This window comes from Melitaea cinxia, chromosome 14 (genome assembly GCF_905220565.1).
Source record: "Melitaea cinxia chromosome 14, ilMelCinx1.1, whole genome shotgun sequence".
In the NCBI taxonomy this organism is placed as follows: Eukaryota; Metazoa; Arthropoda; class Insecta; order Lepidoptera; family Nymphalidae; genus Melitaea; species Melitaea cinxia.
In genome coordinates, this window is record NC_059407.1 from 16,697,941 (window position 1) to 16,715,847 (window position 17,907).

The window sequence follows — 17,907 nt, forward strand, 5'->3', positions numbered from 1 at the left end:
ACGTAAAGTTTAACACAGTAAAACAATAAAATTAGTAATGTAAAATTATCTGTGAGTGGCATGTGAATTATTTTATTTGAATTTGGTAAGTTCCCGCCACTTATTACAGGAAAAAATTCCAACTAAAACTTTTGAATGGTGAAGAAGGATAACAAAAATAAATAATAACAGACATTATACACTGCCTATAGGTTACTTTTATTAACCTTATAAACTTTTAAATACGTTTAGGACTAAGGTTATACGTTTGGGGTTGTCATAAAACTCCATAGTTCCATAAAATGTTTATTGTGAGATAAAGTTGCTTATCTAAATCTTTATTTTTCTAATGTAGATAAATTTTCGATACACGCTTAGATATTTGATATTTATTTATTGAACCCAAATAAGTAGTCATAAAATAGAAAATGTTGCCATGACAATTGTCAGACGTCACAGAATTTCAAAATAAATATAAGTCACAATCTTCAGTATTTACTTTACTGTAGACAATAGAGATTAGTACATAAATCAACGTTAATAAACATTTTATGTAACACGCATGATCTACAAAGCGTAGAAATAATATATGAAGCTACACTGACTGTGTCCCAAAATTGTAAATCTTAATGTCACTTACTGATTTTATTTACGTAATTGCAGCTTTACTGATATAATTATTAGATAACCTTTATAGAGGTCAATATTAGCATCTGTTATTTAGTGCAAGTGGTGTCTTAGTGAAGAAGCTGCTAAATAATTCTTGAACGAAACGAACCCTTTTTTGACAAATCCTATCGATTAAACGCAAAACGTAATATTGTATAACGAGTGACGTCCTTTGAGGTAGGCAACGACCAGTGTCCTGTTATCCTGCTCTCACAATAAAACTATTTCGTATTTTCCTACCGTTTTATAAAATTGAATCTTATTATAATAATGACTGGTGAATAAAAAATCCTTAAGGAGTATTTTTCGCTACGCGATTGATATAGTGACGTATTTCGAGTAGTGTAACTGATTGCAGAAAATGTCATCAATGAGGATCATGATAAGCCGCGCCGCCGCCAGTCGAATTTTGTCCAGTGTTGGAAAGTCAACGGTACCGGTAGAACAGGTGATATTGTTGTCGCGGAGCACATTCGGAAATATACGAACTATGGCATCTAAGGCAATCACGATAGAAAATATGAACCCTAACATTTTAAAACTCGAATATGCCGTGCGAGGACCGCTGGTTATTCGCGCGGCTGAAATCGAAAAGGAATTAGAAAAGGTAAGAATTACGATTTTATTTCATGATACAAAATTTTATTTAATTAGTGAAGTGAAATAGTCAAAGTACACATTAAGGTTATAGCTGAAAGGAAAAAAAAAAGTTTAGCAATATGTTAGCGACACATCCTGCGCAATGGACCATTAAACACAAGGTCATAGGATATTTATATTTACAATAAACTAGAGATGTTAATTTGTGTAGTCAATTAATTTACACTTTCCTATTATAAAGTTGTCATAAACTGGTAAATGAATTTATAAACTTAAAGAGAACGAAAATATAGGTATCACTGATGCAACATTATTCAATACAAGCTGTAATAGCTAAAACTACACAAATTTAATATTATTAATATTAAGAAGATAATTTTAACAACACTGCTCATAGATAACTATCATATCTCAACACTGTGTGGTACAATGATACTAAGCTGATACACTTATTATGAACAAAGATTAACTTATACATGGCACAGGTCTAATTCAATATTCACACCTTGAGAATACCTAATGATGATATATTTGTGCTGTGTAGTACAATATCAGCTGCCACATATGTTAATACAGTCTGATGCTATATCCAATAATAGATTTATAGAAATAGACTTAGGAAAATTACAAAAAGCTAAAACTGTTTTTATAGTAATAGTGGTGTTTCACTTTGTTTCTATAATGAAAAACAATGATTTACCTGTTAAGGGTAGTCTCACAGTTGTTGATAGTTTATCTAACACATAAGAGACTGATAAGCATTATCAGTAGGATATAAAATTCAACTAATAAACAATAACTTCGTAATCCTCATTATCTTAAAGGTAAAACATCAAATTAAAAATAAAATGAAGTTTAAGGGTGAATAGGAAAATATGTTATAAATTTTTATATGTTGGATACTGTTATAGCTCAGATAGCTTTATAAGTAAATGGTGAAACAGACTTATGGAATGTTTGTATCACTATATTGTATCATTGAAAACATTTCAAAGCAAAGGTGGCGGCAGTGTAAGCCTAATTACAAAGCTTTCATCTTTTTTAAAAGTTAGGTAAAAAATTGGTTTTGTTTGTTTACATAATATTTATCCACCAGCTAGCAGTGAAGCAGCATGGTGGATTAAGCTTCAATTCTGCTCCTACATGGAGAAATAGGCTTATGCCCCGCAGTGAGATGATACAGGCTGAATCAACATAATATGTGTTCAGTGTGTGTCAAGAGAGTAAGATGCTTTAAATAAAAACGTCATGTTACGTATAGAGCTTGTTATGATTGTAACAGACAAATATTTTCGTCTTTTTGAAGTAAAACGTCTTTACGCAAGCATGACTTGGGGACTAAGCTGGTAGTGTGATCAGGCGAAGCGAACGGAAGTTGAGAGGGAGATGGAAGTTAGTGAAGATAGAAAGAGAGAGCTATATTTCTGTAGTTTTACGTCGGTTGTGTGGTATAAAGCACACTCGTTTTTTTTAAATATATTATAGGTATGTTGGTGAGTAAGACCAGAGCTCCTGGGGGGTTTGGGGATTGGGTCGGCAACGCGCTTGCGATGCTTCTGGTGTTGCAGGTGTCTATAAGCTACGGTAATCGCTTACCATCAGGTGAGCCGTACGCTTGTTTGCCGACCTAGTGACATAAAAAAAATAAAAAAAAGGGTTTCATCTCAATCTTGTCGAAAAGTGGAGTTATTCTATAAAAAATTTATAGTTTAATGTGTAGGCTGGATGAGGAGTGTGGAAAACCGGGATGTCTGGGGAGAACTTGGAGAGGCCTATGTCCAGTATGAGTAGTGGACTGCGATAGGCTGAACTGACTGACTGACTGACACCAATCTACTACATGTGAAGATTAACACATCTAGTTTATTATAAAATCAGTTTCTTTTCTTACATTTACTTTAACACATACATACATACGTATATACCACGAATTATATAGTAAGATTTTTCAAATCAACATATGATGTAGTAGTAATCATAGTAGATAGTAAGTACTCACTTCAAGTTGTTGGGTAACAATAAACCTGATAAGGATGTAATGAATGTTTGTTACGTCATGTTGATGGAAGTTTTATCAATTATTTGAGATGTTTGTCATCTTTCAATTTTAAATTGTCAATACAATTGTATGTACTCTTATATATATATATATATATATATATGTTATGCTCTATATATACGAGTATATAAAAATTTCGTGTCACAATGTATGTGGGCTATAAACGCCGAAACTACTGAACCAATTTTTATCAAATTTTGTAAGCATCTGTAAATTGGTTCAAATTGGGAGATAGGGTAGTTTTTATCTCAATTAGGCCCAGTAGGTGGCGCTGCTGTCGGTATATAAGCAATCAAATTTGGTAGCTGTATTTGCGGTAGGACAACGTCTACTGGGTCCGCTAGTATGTAATAAATATATGTTCTACCGTATCTTTACATTTAAAAACTGAAAAATGTATGAGCTATACTAGGATTTACGTAAATTTATCTGGTTTACTTATCTCCTTTCCAAAAAAAAAGTCATCAAAACAGTTCATAAACGACGAAGTTATCCTCGAACACAATATATATATATATATATATATATATATATATATATATATATATATATATATATATACATAAATATATATAAATGGTCGAATTGAGAAACCTCCACCTTTTTTGAAGTCTGTTAAAAATATTTATCATTGTTTGTTTACGAGTATTGTTATCTGTTAGCATCTATGAAATTCAAGGCTACTTTCATACACTTAATTAGAATAGTGATGGAATTTTTTTTTTCATTGCGATTCTCGTAATGAATAAATGGTTTTTAAGAAGCATTTGAATCATTATAATTAAACAACTTTATCGTATTTTATCATGCCCGATGATTCACGGTAATTACGATAATTTACGGTAACCGTGACCACAGGAGGACTTAACACCGTTTCTGGTTATTCTTGAACGCCACTGGCTATATACATCAAAAATCAAAAAATTAGTGCACTTTTACAGCACAATATTTATTATATAAATATTAATAAATGCAAAATGTGTAAAAACTCAAGAACTGCTATAAATTAAGTGAATATTCAAATTCAGGCTTCAATTGTATGTTTCGCCACTGTATATTGCATTTGATTGTACTATTACAATTGTGTAATGACAGACAATTTTCTAAACTGATGCACAACCAATTATTGCATCATCTTCTGATATCTTGTAATTGAATAACATGTGATAGGATTAGATAATTGATGAGAGACATAGAAATATTGTAATTATTGGTGATCAAATTAAACTACTCATTTACTTCTTACTCAAAAAAATCAATTTTAAATAATATGTTAATAATAATACGTTATAACTTGTCTATCTTCAAATCAAGAGTGAATAGGCATCTTCTAGGCAAGCGCGCACCATCTAAGGCTGCATTTTCATTTACCATCCGGTAAGATCGCAGTCAATCGCTAGTCTATATATTAAAAAATAAAACATAAAAATACGTAGATTTTTCAAATATCAAGTACAGCTTTTCTGTAAAGTTTAGGAGACCAGCAATGTACTTATAACGCACTTGTAACTTTAATTGACTAGCTCGTTAATGCAGTTTGTAGTGCTTTCTGCTCTGGGGGTTGTAGCTTCGATACCCACCTAAGTCTGGGTTTAATATTTGTATTTATATGTGTATTATTTTTATCTATATTAATAAAAAACATTTTTAAAACAGTCAGCTGTTACCTATAAAACAAGCATAAGCTAAGCAGCTGTTTCCAAAATAAAGTAAAATAAAATGCTTGTTACAGGTAACAGCCGAATGTTACAGCCATTTTTTTTATAGTATAGTACACCCAGACTCAGGCTGGAATCGAACCCGCAACCTGCGGAACAGAAAGCAAGGCAGGGCAGGGCACTACAAACTGCGCCAACGGTCAATAATAGACTACGGTGTATGAATGTTATAGGACATTGCCAATATACAGGCAACAATAACCATTTAACATTAGATGGTATGAACTTGTTTGCTCCCATTTTTATACGAACAAAAAGTAAAATTAAAATTTGTTAATTGAAAGATAAACTACTTAATTAAGGAAATTTACTGAAGTAATCAAGGAAAAGAACGTTAAAGATTGGATGACATCACCTTCCAGTACATAGTGGAGTCGTAAATTGGTTTTCGATTTTTCTCAGTTGTTCTGAAGGCGAGATTGTGGTTAGGCGAAAATTTACGAATGAGAAAGGTCTTTTGTGTTATTTTAATATATAAATAAAGCTTACATAATTTTCTATTTATTTTTACAGTAAAAAAACCAAGTCAGTTTTTAGAAGTGTTTAATATTATTGTATTAATTTTTTTTTGCAGGGTGCTAAAAAGCCATTCAAGAGAGTGATCAAAGCTAACATTGGTGACGCGCACGCCATGGGCCAGGTCCCCATCACCTTCATCAGACAAGTGAGTTGTTGCCCTTTTGTACAATATTACAGCTTATAAATGTTCTAATAATAGGAAAATAAAACCATTAAGAAGAATTGAACTGAAGACAACTTACAGATTTTGTAATTAAATTATCTTAACCATCGATTTTACAATGAATCCAGTATTACAAAATCCATTGCCTAAATTACAATAACCACTCTGGTGTAGTTCTGCGTATTTTCACCTAAACATCGACGGTTTGCTGGTTCGATTCCTGCTTCGATATTTGTATTCCCAATGTCTCAATGAGACTGACCTATATTCTCTTTCGAGGTGCTAGCGTGCGTGTCGTACCCGGAAATAATCGACAAAAGCGACTTCCCAACTGACGTGAAACAGAGGGCCAGGGACATCCTTGGGGCGTGTGGGTATGTTGATGTTTCTTGAACTTGATGTTACCAAGTAAATGTTTCATTTGACCCAAAAAAATTGCTTTATTCACTCTTAGGCGAAATAAAAACCTGTCTAAAAAAATAACCTGTCTTGTTTGTCATATGTTAGGAATTTAAATCCTGAACTCATCACTGGTAAAAACGAATATAATTGTGCTAGCATGTGTCCGTGACGTAACATCAAACCGCCTTTATGTTCAATAATATGCGCTTAAATGAATAAAACACTGAATTTAAAAATAACTATTCTTAACTCCAATTTTCTTCAAAAAAAGTAGGTACTAAATTTTGTCCAAATGCTTGATTCTTTCAAATTTTCGTCCGACTTTGGTAAATAAGTGAATACAGTCTTGCGTTCTTGAAGACTATAATGTCAAATTAATGGTGCAATTACTCAATACATACTGTACTACTGATTTTTCATTTTCCTTTAAAAAAGTAGTCCAAGTGTCTGAATTTTTCAAAAATTTTTGACCGATTTTGATAAATAACTGATATCAATCTTTTGTTCCATAAGATTGATGATGCCCTTACTCGATACATACTGAACCAACTGTCCCCCCCCCCCCAGTGGAGGGTCAGTGGGCTCGTACTCCGCGTCCCACGGTATCGAGCTGATCCGCCGGCACGCGGCCGAGTACATCGAGCGGCGGGACGGACACCCGGCGCAGTGGCAGGACATCTGCCTGTCGTCCGGCGCCTCCACCGCCATCAAGAACTGCCTGCAGTTGCTCTGCAACGACATCGGGGGGAAGAAGTCTGGTGAGTGACTCGTGAAAGACCACTTCCTATCGTTTCAGCCTGTAATATCCCACTACTGGGCATAGGCCTCTTTCCCCACGTAGGAGAAGGATCAGAGCTTAATCCACCACGCTGCTCCAATGCGGGTTGGCGGATTGACCACTTCCTATATCGCAAAAAAATTCCTAAGTTTAATCGAGATCTGACTTTTTCAGTAATCGAATAATGGATGTTTACTTGACTATTTTTTCGTGGAACGTCGTTGTATTATATGTTAATGAATGTTATGTTGTTGTGTTGTTGTATTACACCACATAACTTTATATTGGGTGGACCGCTTTCGATGATTCTTTTTTTTTTCTGGTCACCTTACTCACCAACAGGAACACAACACTGCTTGAAAACAGTATTATTTTGCTGTGATATTCTGTAAGGTCGAAGTACTACCCCAGTTGGGCTGCTCCAGATTTTGAGCAGGAAATTTCCTGCTGTACCCTAACCTTAGTTCGTTTTCCGCTAGAAAACAAATTTTTGAATGAGCAAAAATATATTGTTTATATTTGTACTGATATTAGTTTCTGTGATATTTCGTAATTGACGATGACGATTCAGCCTGTAACATCCCACTGCTGGGCATAGGCCACTTCCCCCCTTTCCCCCAGAAGGATCGAAACTTAATCCACCAAGCTGCTCCAAAGCGGGTTAGCGGATATTGATATTCTGTCACATTTGTATTTGTCCAAATATGTCTTTCCGGTCTGGGTGTGTCCCTGTCGGACTCCTAACAATGTCTCTCTCTGAGATCTCTGCATCTAGATTTAGATTATGTTATAGACAGAGACGTAAAGTAAACAAAAATTAATTTTAAACTATTAAACAGATTGGAGAAGGTCGGCTATTTCTGATCTACTACTTACGTAAGAAGTAAGACAGATATGGTTGTTTGTTTTGGCTCATTCATCTTTGGAGCTACCGATATAAATTTAAATTAGTCTTACGTTAAAAAGCCTGCTTATCGAGGAAGAGTACAGGCTATAAAATGTAGTGACGTAGCGAGCTTAACTCGCTCCCGGGGCCCTTTTTAGCGCCCTCTCACCCATTCGAAAACCATGTACTATGTTCAGTAATTTATTTGTTTTGCTGACTATTTGGACCCCTTTGTGAGTAGCGCCTGGGGAATGATGCCCCCTTGCCCCCCCTCCCCGCTACGCCACTGAGAAAACGGCATGTAACGACCCTCTAGAACGAAACTTCTACGTTTACGATTCTTCGATAATTTTAATAAAGAAGGCTGAGTATTCATTGAATTTTAACAAATTCGTTTTAGAGTTTATTTATTTGACCAAATAAAAGAGTGACAAAGATCACCCCATTCTGTGTTTTAGTACTTGAATGAAGCCCAAATTAAGGATAAATTATAATAAGTAACTGTATATTTTCCAGGTGTTATGATCCCCATCCCTCAATACCCACTCTACTCGGCATCGTTAGCTGAATACGGTCTGGAGCAGATCGGCTACTACCTCGACGAGAAATCGAACTGGGGACTCAGTACTGAGGAGCTGGAGCGTTCCTTGAAAGAGGCTCAGAAGCATTGTAATGTCCGAGCTCTGGTTGTTATTAATCCTGGAAACCCTACGGGACAGGTGAGTGTTTTTGAAGTGAAACTTCCTTAAGCACGCTTGACTTGGCGATTAAGCTCGTGAATGCTTTACGAGAGCGTTACGAAAATTGTGATCGGGTGAGGCGAACGAAAGTTGAAAGGGAGATATAAGTTATTGAAGATAGAAAGTGGGAATATTACGTTTTGTATATTACTGTAGCGACAACTAAAGAAGTGTAACTTCAGTCGTGTGGTCTAATTCACACTCGTTTTTTATTTATTTATAATTGCAAATGAAAAGTAAACCCGCAAAACACCTTAAAATTAAATAAAAAGATAAGAAATCAGTTTAAAAAAAAGGAAAAAAAGTGTTGTTTTGCTATTTAAATAAAGAAATTTCTGATTACGAATAAAACTATGTCGGTGTAATTTCTGTAAAGTATTGAAGAAAACGGCTGGCTTTGAAATACACAGGCCGAAGAAGGGCTGCAGCGTCTTCGGTGCGACAAAGCCAGCCCTGCGGTCACCAACCCGCCTGCCCAGTGTGGTGACTATGGGCAAAACACATGAGTTCACGTTATTTTTGGCGTAAACTTGTGGAGGCCTATGTCCAGCAGTGGACTGTATAGGCTGTAATGATGATGATGATGATGATGATTAAAGAAAACGGGTGATTATAAGTTCTAATCCCGCTCGGGGTGGATATTTGTATTTATACAAATAATTGTTTCCCGTCCGGTTGTTAGTCCTTGTGGGTCTCCCCACCGTGCCTCGGAGAGCGCTAAGCCATCGGTCCCGGTTGTTATCATATACACCTGATAGTGATCGTTACTCATATTAGGGAAAATATCCACCAACCCGCGTTAGCAGCTTGGTGTATTAAGCTCCGATCCTTCTCCAACATGTAGAAAGAGGCCCAGCAGTGGGATATTACAGGCAGAAACATGGTCAATAATAACACAATGCTTGTTTCTTCCAGGTTCTGACACGAGATAATATTGAGGCAGTAATAAAGTTTGCTCACGCCCACCGATTGTTCCTGTTCGCGGACGAGGTGTATCAAGACAACGTCTACGCTGAGGGCAGCCAGTTCTTTTCCTTCAAGAAGGTATCTCATGGGTCCAAATATATAGGATCCTTACTATATACAAGACTATCTGAACCCGCAAACGTTGTTTTGCCATAACACAAAGTTTCAAATATTTTTCTCAATTTGATCGCAGCACCAACTGTCGAGACAAACGGAAATTTAAATAGAATAATATTTAATATTTGATGCTGCGATGGTAGCGCAGTCTACCGGATCCAATGTAAAACATTCCAAAATTAACAACTACTTATAAATGAAAAATTAGTTAAATAAACATTTTCCAGTGGACCAAATCGTGAATCTAAACCATCCTCGAATCCCCTTGAACTCACACAAAAAATTTCATCAAAATCCATTCAGCCGTCTAGGAGGAGTTCATTGACATACACACGCACACAAGAAATATATATATAAAGATGTATAGTTTAGTTAAGCTCTGATCCTTCTTCTATATGAGGAAAGAGGCCTATGCCCAGTAGTGGGGTATTACAGGCTGAAGCGAAGCGTATAGTTTATGGAGTTCTTAAGAAATGATTAGACAGCAAAATCATGTCAAACAGAAAATTGACCTGACCAACTAACGGAGCAGTGTTTTACTGTACCTAAAGTCTAATACATTTACTGTTCCGATACGAAAATGTATCGTAAATTAACTTTTTCGATTTTAAAAATACTTAAGAAGTAATGATTAGACAGCAAAATCATGTCAAACAGGAAATTGACCTGACCAACTAACGGAGCAGTGTTTTACTGTACCTAAAGTCTAATACATTTACTGTTCCGATACGAAAATGTATCGTAAATTAACTTTTTCGATTTTAAAATATTTTGTTATTTTAATTATTTTTAATTTTGATTAATTTTTAGCGAACGAAGTAATGTTAAAATCGTCGATATCTCTGACTTTTTATCAAATAATAATAATTTTTGTTTTTATTTTTGTAATTTTGCTCACTCTTGGTGTACAATAAAGAGTTATTATTATTATTATTAATAATATCAAAAATAACATTCACGTAGAAAAAAAAGTGCGAGCGTACAAAGTACACATGTCAGAAGTGAAACTTCTTTGGCAAACTAATTTTTAAGTCTCGATTTCCGTTCCAGCGCCATCGACTAAAACGTTGCCGTTTCATCCGTAAAAATTTTATCCTCATGCGCCAATAGAAGTTTCACTTCTTAAATATATAGGAGAATGAATACAATTTAAAATACTGATTATATAGAAAAATTTAAAATAAAAATTCTTGACATCCATCAAAAATACATTACATACATACATTACAGCCTTTACAGTCCACTGCTGGACATAGGCCTCCACAGGTTTACGCCAAAAACAACGTGAACTCATGTGTTTTGCCCATAGTCACCACGCTGGGCAGGCGGGTTGGTGACCGCAGTACTGGCTTTGTCGCACCGAAGACGCTGCTGCCCGTCTTCAACCTGTGTATTTCAAAGCCAGCAGTTGGATGGTTATCCCGCCATCGGTCGGCTTCTTAAGTTCCAAGGTGGTTGTGGAACCTTGTTATCCCTTAGTCGCCTCTTACGACACCCACGGGAAGAGAGGGGGTGGCTAAATTCTTTAGTGCCGTAGCCACACAGCACCAAAAATATTTCTATAAAATATAAAATGAGGTTTGATTATTTATTTATTCTGATATAAAAAGTTTTTATATGTGTGGCGTATTACGTTTAATAGAATATTTTTTTTTTTTTTTTAGTATCACGGTTGTAGTTCTTTAAGAGTAAACTCCAACCGCGTGTCCGAGCTTACAGAAAAACTTTTTTTTTTCTTACTTGCTGTACATTTAGTTTTTGAATTTTTTGATGTCTAGTAGAATAAATCGAAATGCAAAAATATATTTATGTAGAACTGTAATTATTTATCAATAATTTTTAATGAAAATTCTATCCTTATTCTAAAATAATGTAAATATTTTCCTTTCACTGGGCACCACCTAAAAAAAGTTAGATTTTTTTCATAGCAATTATTATTACGCTTTGCGTTGTATGTGTGTTTTTGAGCATACATTGTTTTGATTTGTGTGTGGCGACGACCGCCACACACAAATCAAAACAATGTATGCTCAAAAACACAAAACACTGGGTAATAATACACATTTTTAATAATTTTTGAATTCATAAAAAGATCAATATTGACGTAATTTGCGTGTGCCTCGTCACGCACACGCACACCAGTCCGGATGTCACGCGCACAGCTAACGCGTGTGAGGCCACGTGACACGCGCCACGCGCCCCGCGAGCTTGACACGCGCCACGCGCCCCGCGAGCTTGACACGCGCCACGCGCCCCGCGAGCTTGACACGCGCCACGCGCCCCGCGAGCTTGACACGCGCCACGCGCCCCGCGAGCTTGACACGCGCCACGCGCCCCGCGAGCTTGACACGCGCCACGCGCCCCGCGAGCTTGACACGCGCCACGCGCCCCGCGAGCTTGACACGCGCCACGCGCCCCGCGAGCTTGACACGCGCCACGCGCCCCGCGAGCTTGACACGCGCCACGCGCCCCGCGAGCTTGACACGCGCCACGCGCCCCGCGAGCTTGACACGCGCCACGCGCCCCGCGAGCTTGACACGCGCCACGCGCCCCGCGAGCTTGACACGCGCCACGCGCCCCGCGAGCTTGACACGCGCCACGCGCCCCGCGAGCTTGACACGCGCCACGCGCCCCGCGAGCTTGACACGCGCCACGCGCCCCGCGAGCTTGACACGCGCCACGCGCCCCGCGAGCTTGACACGCGCCACGCGCCCCGCGAGCTTGACACGCGCCACGCGCCCCGCGAGCTTGACACGCGCCACGCGCCCCGCGAGCTTGACACGCGCCACGCGCCCCGCGAGCTTGACACGCGCCACGCGCCCCGCGAGCTTGACACGCGTCACGCGCCATGAGTACTTGACACGCGTCACGCGCCATGAGTACTTGACACGCGTCACGCGCCATGAGTACTTGACACGCGTCACGTGCCACGAGTACTTGACACGCGCCGCCTGTTCTACACGCGCAGGTGCTCCGCGAGCTCGGCGCCCAGTACGGCGGGCTGGAGCTGGCGTCGTTCATGTCGGTGAGCAAGGGCTACATGGGCGAGTGCGGGCTGCGGGGGGGCTGGGTGGAGCTGGTGGGGCTGGAGCCCGCCGTGCAGGCCAGCCTGTACAAGTGCGTGTCCGCCATGCTGTGCCCCACCGTGCTGGGGCAGGCCGCCGTCGACTGCGTCGTGAGTGCGCTCTGGCTTACGTTCTTGTGCCCTATTTGAAAATATACTTGCCCTACTAGTCCCTAAAAAGTATTATTTTGAACAATTGCTTCAACGCTCATTTTGTGTTACAAAGTTTTAACTGAGCTAGGGCACGGGAAATCTCCTGCTCAAAATATAGAGCAACCCGACTGGGGTAGTACCTCGACCTTACAGAAGACCACAGCTAAGTAATACTGCTTCCAAGCAATGCTGTGTTCCTGTTGGTGAGTGAGGTGACCAGAGCTCCTGGTGAGATTGGGGGTAGGTCGGCATCGCATTTGCGACGCTTCTGGTGTTCCAGGTGTCTATAGACTATGGTAACCGCTTACCATCGTCATACAGTTATATACAAAAAAAAAAACATGACTGAAATTCGCTTTTTAACATCAAAAATCTGCCAACAATTCTGACGAAAAGCAAAAATAGTTTTTATTTTTTCATTTTTGAAACTACCTTTTTAAATGATATACAAATTAAATATTCAATCTACCTTGTAATATAAATGAAAATCAGTAAAACTTTTTCTGAACTAGATAATGGTTATGTAGTTTTAATGTACTCATGTATTTATTAACAGGCCAAACCTCCAGCAAAGGGTGAACCGTCCTATGACCTGTGGATCAAAGAGAAAACAGCGGTTTTGAGTTCGTTGAAGGACCGTGCCAAGATGATTGTGGAAACGTTCAATCAAATGCAGGGCTTCAAGTGTAATGTTGTGCAGGTAATTATACTTTTTAACCGACTTCCAAAAAAGGAGGACGTTCTCAATTCAACTGTATTTTTTTCTTTTTTTTTATGTATGTTACTTCAGAACTTTTGACTGGGTGGAGCGATTTCGACAAATTTTCGAAAGGTGGTGTGTGTCATTTGGTCCCATTTAAATTTATTTGAGATCTAACAACTACTTTTCGAGTTATATCTAATAATATAATGCGTTTATGCTTGACGCTTAATAATGCGTTTTTACTTGACGCTTTTTTCGTCGACCTACGTTGTATTATACCGCATAACTTTCTACTGAATGTACCGATTTGGATAATTCTTTTTTTGTTAGAAAGGGAATATCCCTAGTTTGGTACCATGATAAGGAAACCAGGATCTGATGATGGGATCCCGGAGAAATCGAGGGAAACTCTCGAAAATCCGCAATAACTTTTTACTGGGTGTACCGATTTTGATAATTTTAAATTTAATCGAAAGCTGGTGTTTATCATGTGGTCACATTTAAATTTTATCGAGATCTGATAACTACTTTTTGAGTAATCTTTGATAACGCGTAGTTACTTGACTATTTTTTCGTCGATCTACGTTGTATTACTCGTCGATGTAATTGAAGTCGGTTTTTTTCGTTTGCGAGCAAACACAATTATTACAATTTAATTGTTCATTCAAACTTAGAAGAGTCAACCACATTGTCTCCTACTATTTAAGTTCAAATCTTTCTGAATCTAAATTGACTAAAAAAATGCTTTCTGTTCCGTGGGTTGCGGATTCGATTTCCGCACGAGTCTGGTATTTATATATGTAATATCTGACCCCGCAAACATTGTTTTGACATATATGCTATTAACCCCCTTAATCCCTCCCCCCATATGGGTATGAAAAATAGATGTTGGCCGATTCTCAGACCTACCCAATACGCACCCAAATTTTCATAAAAATCGGTCCAGCCGTTTCAGAGGAGTATGGTAACTAACATTGTGGCACGAGAATTTTATATATATAATTATATCCAAGTATATTTAACAAAAAAAAAAAAAAAAATGTATCAGTCCGTTGTTAACTTGTTAACAAGCATTAAGTTGCATACCGTAGGAAAAGACGACCGTGTGAAGATATTTATATTTAAAGGGCTACACTACCTCAGCTCGAATTCAAAATTCACCCGTACTAAAAACACATGAGAATTGAGAGCGCTTGGTTGTTCATCGCGCGAATTATATGTATTCTCCCCACAAACATTACCAATAGTTATTTTTTAAAAACGCAACATATAAAATGTTCTTCATACTTATTTCAATTACCATGCTTAATCTCAAGTCGATAACTTCTATATTTACTGAGATATTAAGGTTTTAATACAAAAATAGAGGTAACTTTGCGATTTTTTTGTATCGAGAAAATTTTATGGAATCGTGTTTTCGAAACATATGAAAGATAGTTTATGTCCTGAACTTTACCATACATAAATTTCAAACTTAAATATTCAGTAGTTTGAAAGATATGGACATCCTGCCGAGTGGGAAATAAGCAATTTGAGGTAGCATACACTCTTAATTTCTTTTTTGTTATATTCTTTTGTGATGATAATTGATGCTGTCGCTCGTAAGATCATAATACTAACAATTTTTTTATTGTTTATTTAAAAACAGTTTTAATTTCACAACACAGACTGTTTATCAGACAGGTGGGTAGTAGTGTGTGGTAGGGCACAGCAGGAATTTCCTGCTCGAAATATGGAGCAGCCCGACTGGGGTAGTACCTCGACCTTACAGGAGATCACAGCTAAATAATACTGTTTTCAAGCAGTATTGTGTTCCCGTTGGTGAGTAAGGTGACCAGAGCTCCTGGGGGGATTGGGGATTGGGTCGGCAACGCGCTTGCGATGCTTCTGGTGTCGCAGGCGTCTATAAGCTACGGTAATCGCTTACCATCAGGTAAGTCGTACGCTTGTTTGCCGACCTAGTGATATATAACAATAGTGTTTTATATATTTTTATCGAATATATCATGTCTAAGCGGTGTGTACCATAATCCAACACTCATGCCAACCACTGAATCGTTCGTCCCCAGGGTGCTATGTATGCGTTTCCGAGCATTACTCTACCCCCCAAGGCGATAGAGGCGGCCAAAGCCGCTGGCCAGGCGCCCGACGTGTTCTACGCCTTCCAACTGCTGGAGGAAACCGGTGAGATTTGATTTTTTTTTTTTCTACAATGATAGGCTTGCGTTTGACCACTATTTCACCTGATGATAAGTGAAAATGCGGTCTAAGATGGAGCACGCTTACCTAGAAGTAACCTATTCGCTCGCGACTTAAAGATCCCCAGGTTATAATTTTCTGGAAACACAGACGCTGGTAGAGTGTTCCGTTCTTTGGCTGTACGGATCAAGAATGTACTAGCGAATCGCTTTGATATCATTGAAGTAAAACTTCTTGACGCACGCTTGACTTGAAGAGTAAGGTGATAAACACGTGACAAGAGCGTTACGAAAAGTATGATCGGGCGAGGCGAACGGAGCAAGAAAGAGAGAGGTGCGAGCACAGTTTCTTTCTCTCTTACTTTCAGAGCCGAATAGTTTCGTATGTCTAAGACACAGTGCAGGTCTATTGCTAAGGAAGTTTTACTGCAGTCGTGTGGTCTAAAGCACGGTCGCTTTTTTATTTGTGACAGAGTCTAAAGTATAAATAATCGCCGCACATGGCATACATCTGTACTGGGCATACAGCCGTTTGGGAGTTTGTGCGTGTGTATTGTGTGTTTCTGAACGACACAGGAGTTAATCGTAGGGGGCCGTTGAGTGTGAGGCGTTTATTTATTATTTACTAGCTGACCCGGCGAACTTCGTATCGCCTAACAGTCGATTCTTTAATTTTATTATTTTTTTTTTTTTAGAATTTTTCTCTCCGTAAGAACCATCCTCGTACTTCAAGGAATATTTTAAAAAAAGAATTAGCGAAATCGGTCCAACCGTTCTCGAGTTTTGCGCTTAGCGACACATTCAGCGACTCATTTTTATATTATAGACTAGCTTTACTAGATCTTGAGATCTTCGACTGTCCATTTATAGAAATATCGCCTAGAAAGTTACTGTTGAGCCTCAGACGATATATACTGATATATCTATTTTGGGCCCCTATATTACTTATACGTGTCAAATTTCATGGCGATCGGTCAAGCCGTCGAGCCGTGACAGTGGAACAAACGAAGTCACTTTCACATTTATAATATTAGTATGAATTTGTTAAGTATTGTTTTATTGGGGTTAAGTATATCTGGGAATACACATCTGAATCATGTCAATCAATCAATCATGGAATCTGGAGCAGCCTGACTGGGGAAGTACCTCGACCTTACAGAAGATCACAGCCAATATTACTTACATCTTGTGCAATCTGTAGATGTTGGTTGAGATTATTATTTTAGATAATAAGTAATAATAAAAACAATTTATTGTCAGACTTTTTTACTTTTGACATTTTAACCCATAAAAAAAATATGACCATATTCACAACGGATAGGGGCCGGATCAGCTAATCGTTTCAGGACCAGGGTCTTGAAAAAATACTGAATTTTACCCAGTCCTCATAGACTGTCTATCTGTTCCCAGGTATCTGCGTAGTGCCAGGTACGGGTTTCGGTCAGTACCCCGGTACTTACCACTTCCGTACAACCATTCTGCCCCAGCCCGCTCTACTGAAAGAAATGTTGGAAATTTTCAAGGCTTTCCACGAGAAATTCTCAAAGCAATACTCCTAAATATTGAATTTATAGCCCTGATATATCGTCTTATTAGACATATTTGAAACTAGCCTAATCGGGTTGTCATTATATTATAGTCACCGGGTATTACACTGATGGGGATTTGGTTGTAATGTTTGTTCATAGTCATACCTATTTGCCACTTGATGAAGATGAATAAAAATGTTATCAAAATTTTAAATATATAAAAAATGTTATAGTTTTGTTTTAAGTCAATTGGTAATACAAGAAATGTGGTCACATATTTCGATATGAACTAATAATTCAAAAAATATAGGTGTGTTATGTACGCACGTAAGAAGTTATACTTCATTGGCTAGCTAGCTTCAGGGTTGTCGGTTTTTTTGTGCCGGTGTGCGCGCGCATCGTAAAAAATTACTCTCATAATTTTTTTCTAACGCGCCAAAGAAGTATGACTTCAAAAAAAAAAAAAAAACAATTCCAAAAAATTCCTATAAAAACTAGCAACCGCAATCAAAATTGCCTAGAATAACCAACAAGCTTTAAGCATCACACTACACGATAGCAAAAATTGCAAATATGGCAACCCTAAATGTAGATTATAAAATAATATAATTATCTCAATTTAAAAGAAAATGGTAGTACGTTTAATATTATTTTATTTTTATAA

General features: G+C 38.0%; 1 protein-coding gene across 1 annotated transcript; it reads left to right on the top strand.

Annotated features, from left to right (window-relative positions):
• The first annotated feature begins 603 nt into the window (after nucleotides 1-603).
• Nucleotides 604-17,578, top strand: LOC123659864 (alanine aminotransferase 1). Its single transcript, XM_045595029.1, has 11 exons — nucleotides 604-825; nucleotides 1,007-1,255; nucleotides 5,600-5,689; nucleotides 5,987-6,081; nucleotides 6,677-6,867; nucleotides 8,290-8,492; nucleotides 9,429-9,557; nucleotides 12,565-12,771; nucleotides 13,370-13,513; nucleotides 15,586-15,700; nucleotides 17,125-17,578. Exons 2-11 carry the CDS (start codon nucleotides 1,010-1,012, stop codon nucleotides 17,271-17,273), a joined length of 1,569 nt encoding a protein of 522 aa, XP_045450985.1. The 5' UTR covers nucleotides 604-825; nucleotides 1,007-1,009; the 3' UTR covers nucleotides 17,274-17,578.
• Nucleotides 17,579-17,907: the final 329 nt, after the last annotated feature.

What these genes read in the sequence shown, in the direction of transcription:
- LOC123659864 (XM_045595029.1), top strand. Translation starts at nt 1,010, where the DNA reads ATGTCATCAATGAGGATCATGATAAGCCGCGCCGCCGCCAGTCGAATT. An exon ending in AGTTCTTTTCCTTCAAGAAG is followed by an intron (nt 9,558 to 12,564) that starts GTATCTCATGGG and finishes CTACACGCGCAG; the next exon opens with GTGCTCCGCGAGCTCGGCGC. An exon ending in CCAACTGCTGGAGGAAACCG is followed by an intron (nt 15,701 to 17,124) that starts GTGAGATTTGAT and finishes ATCTGTTCCCAG; the next exon opens with GTATCTGCGTAGTGCCAGGT.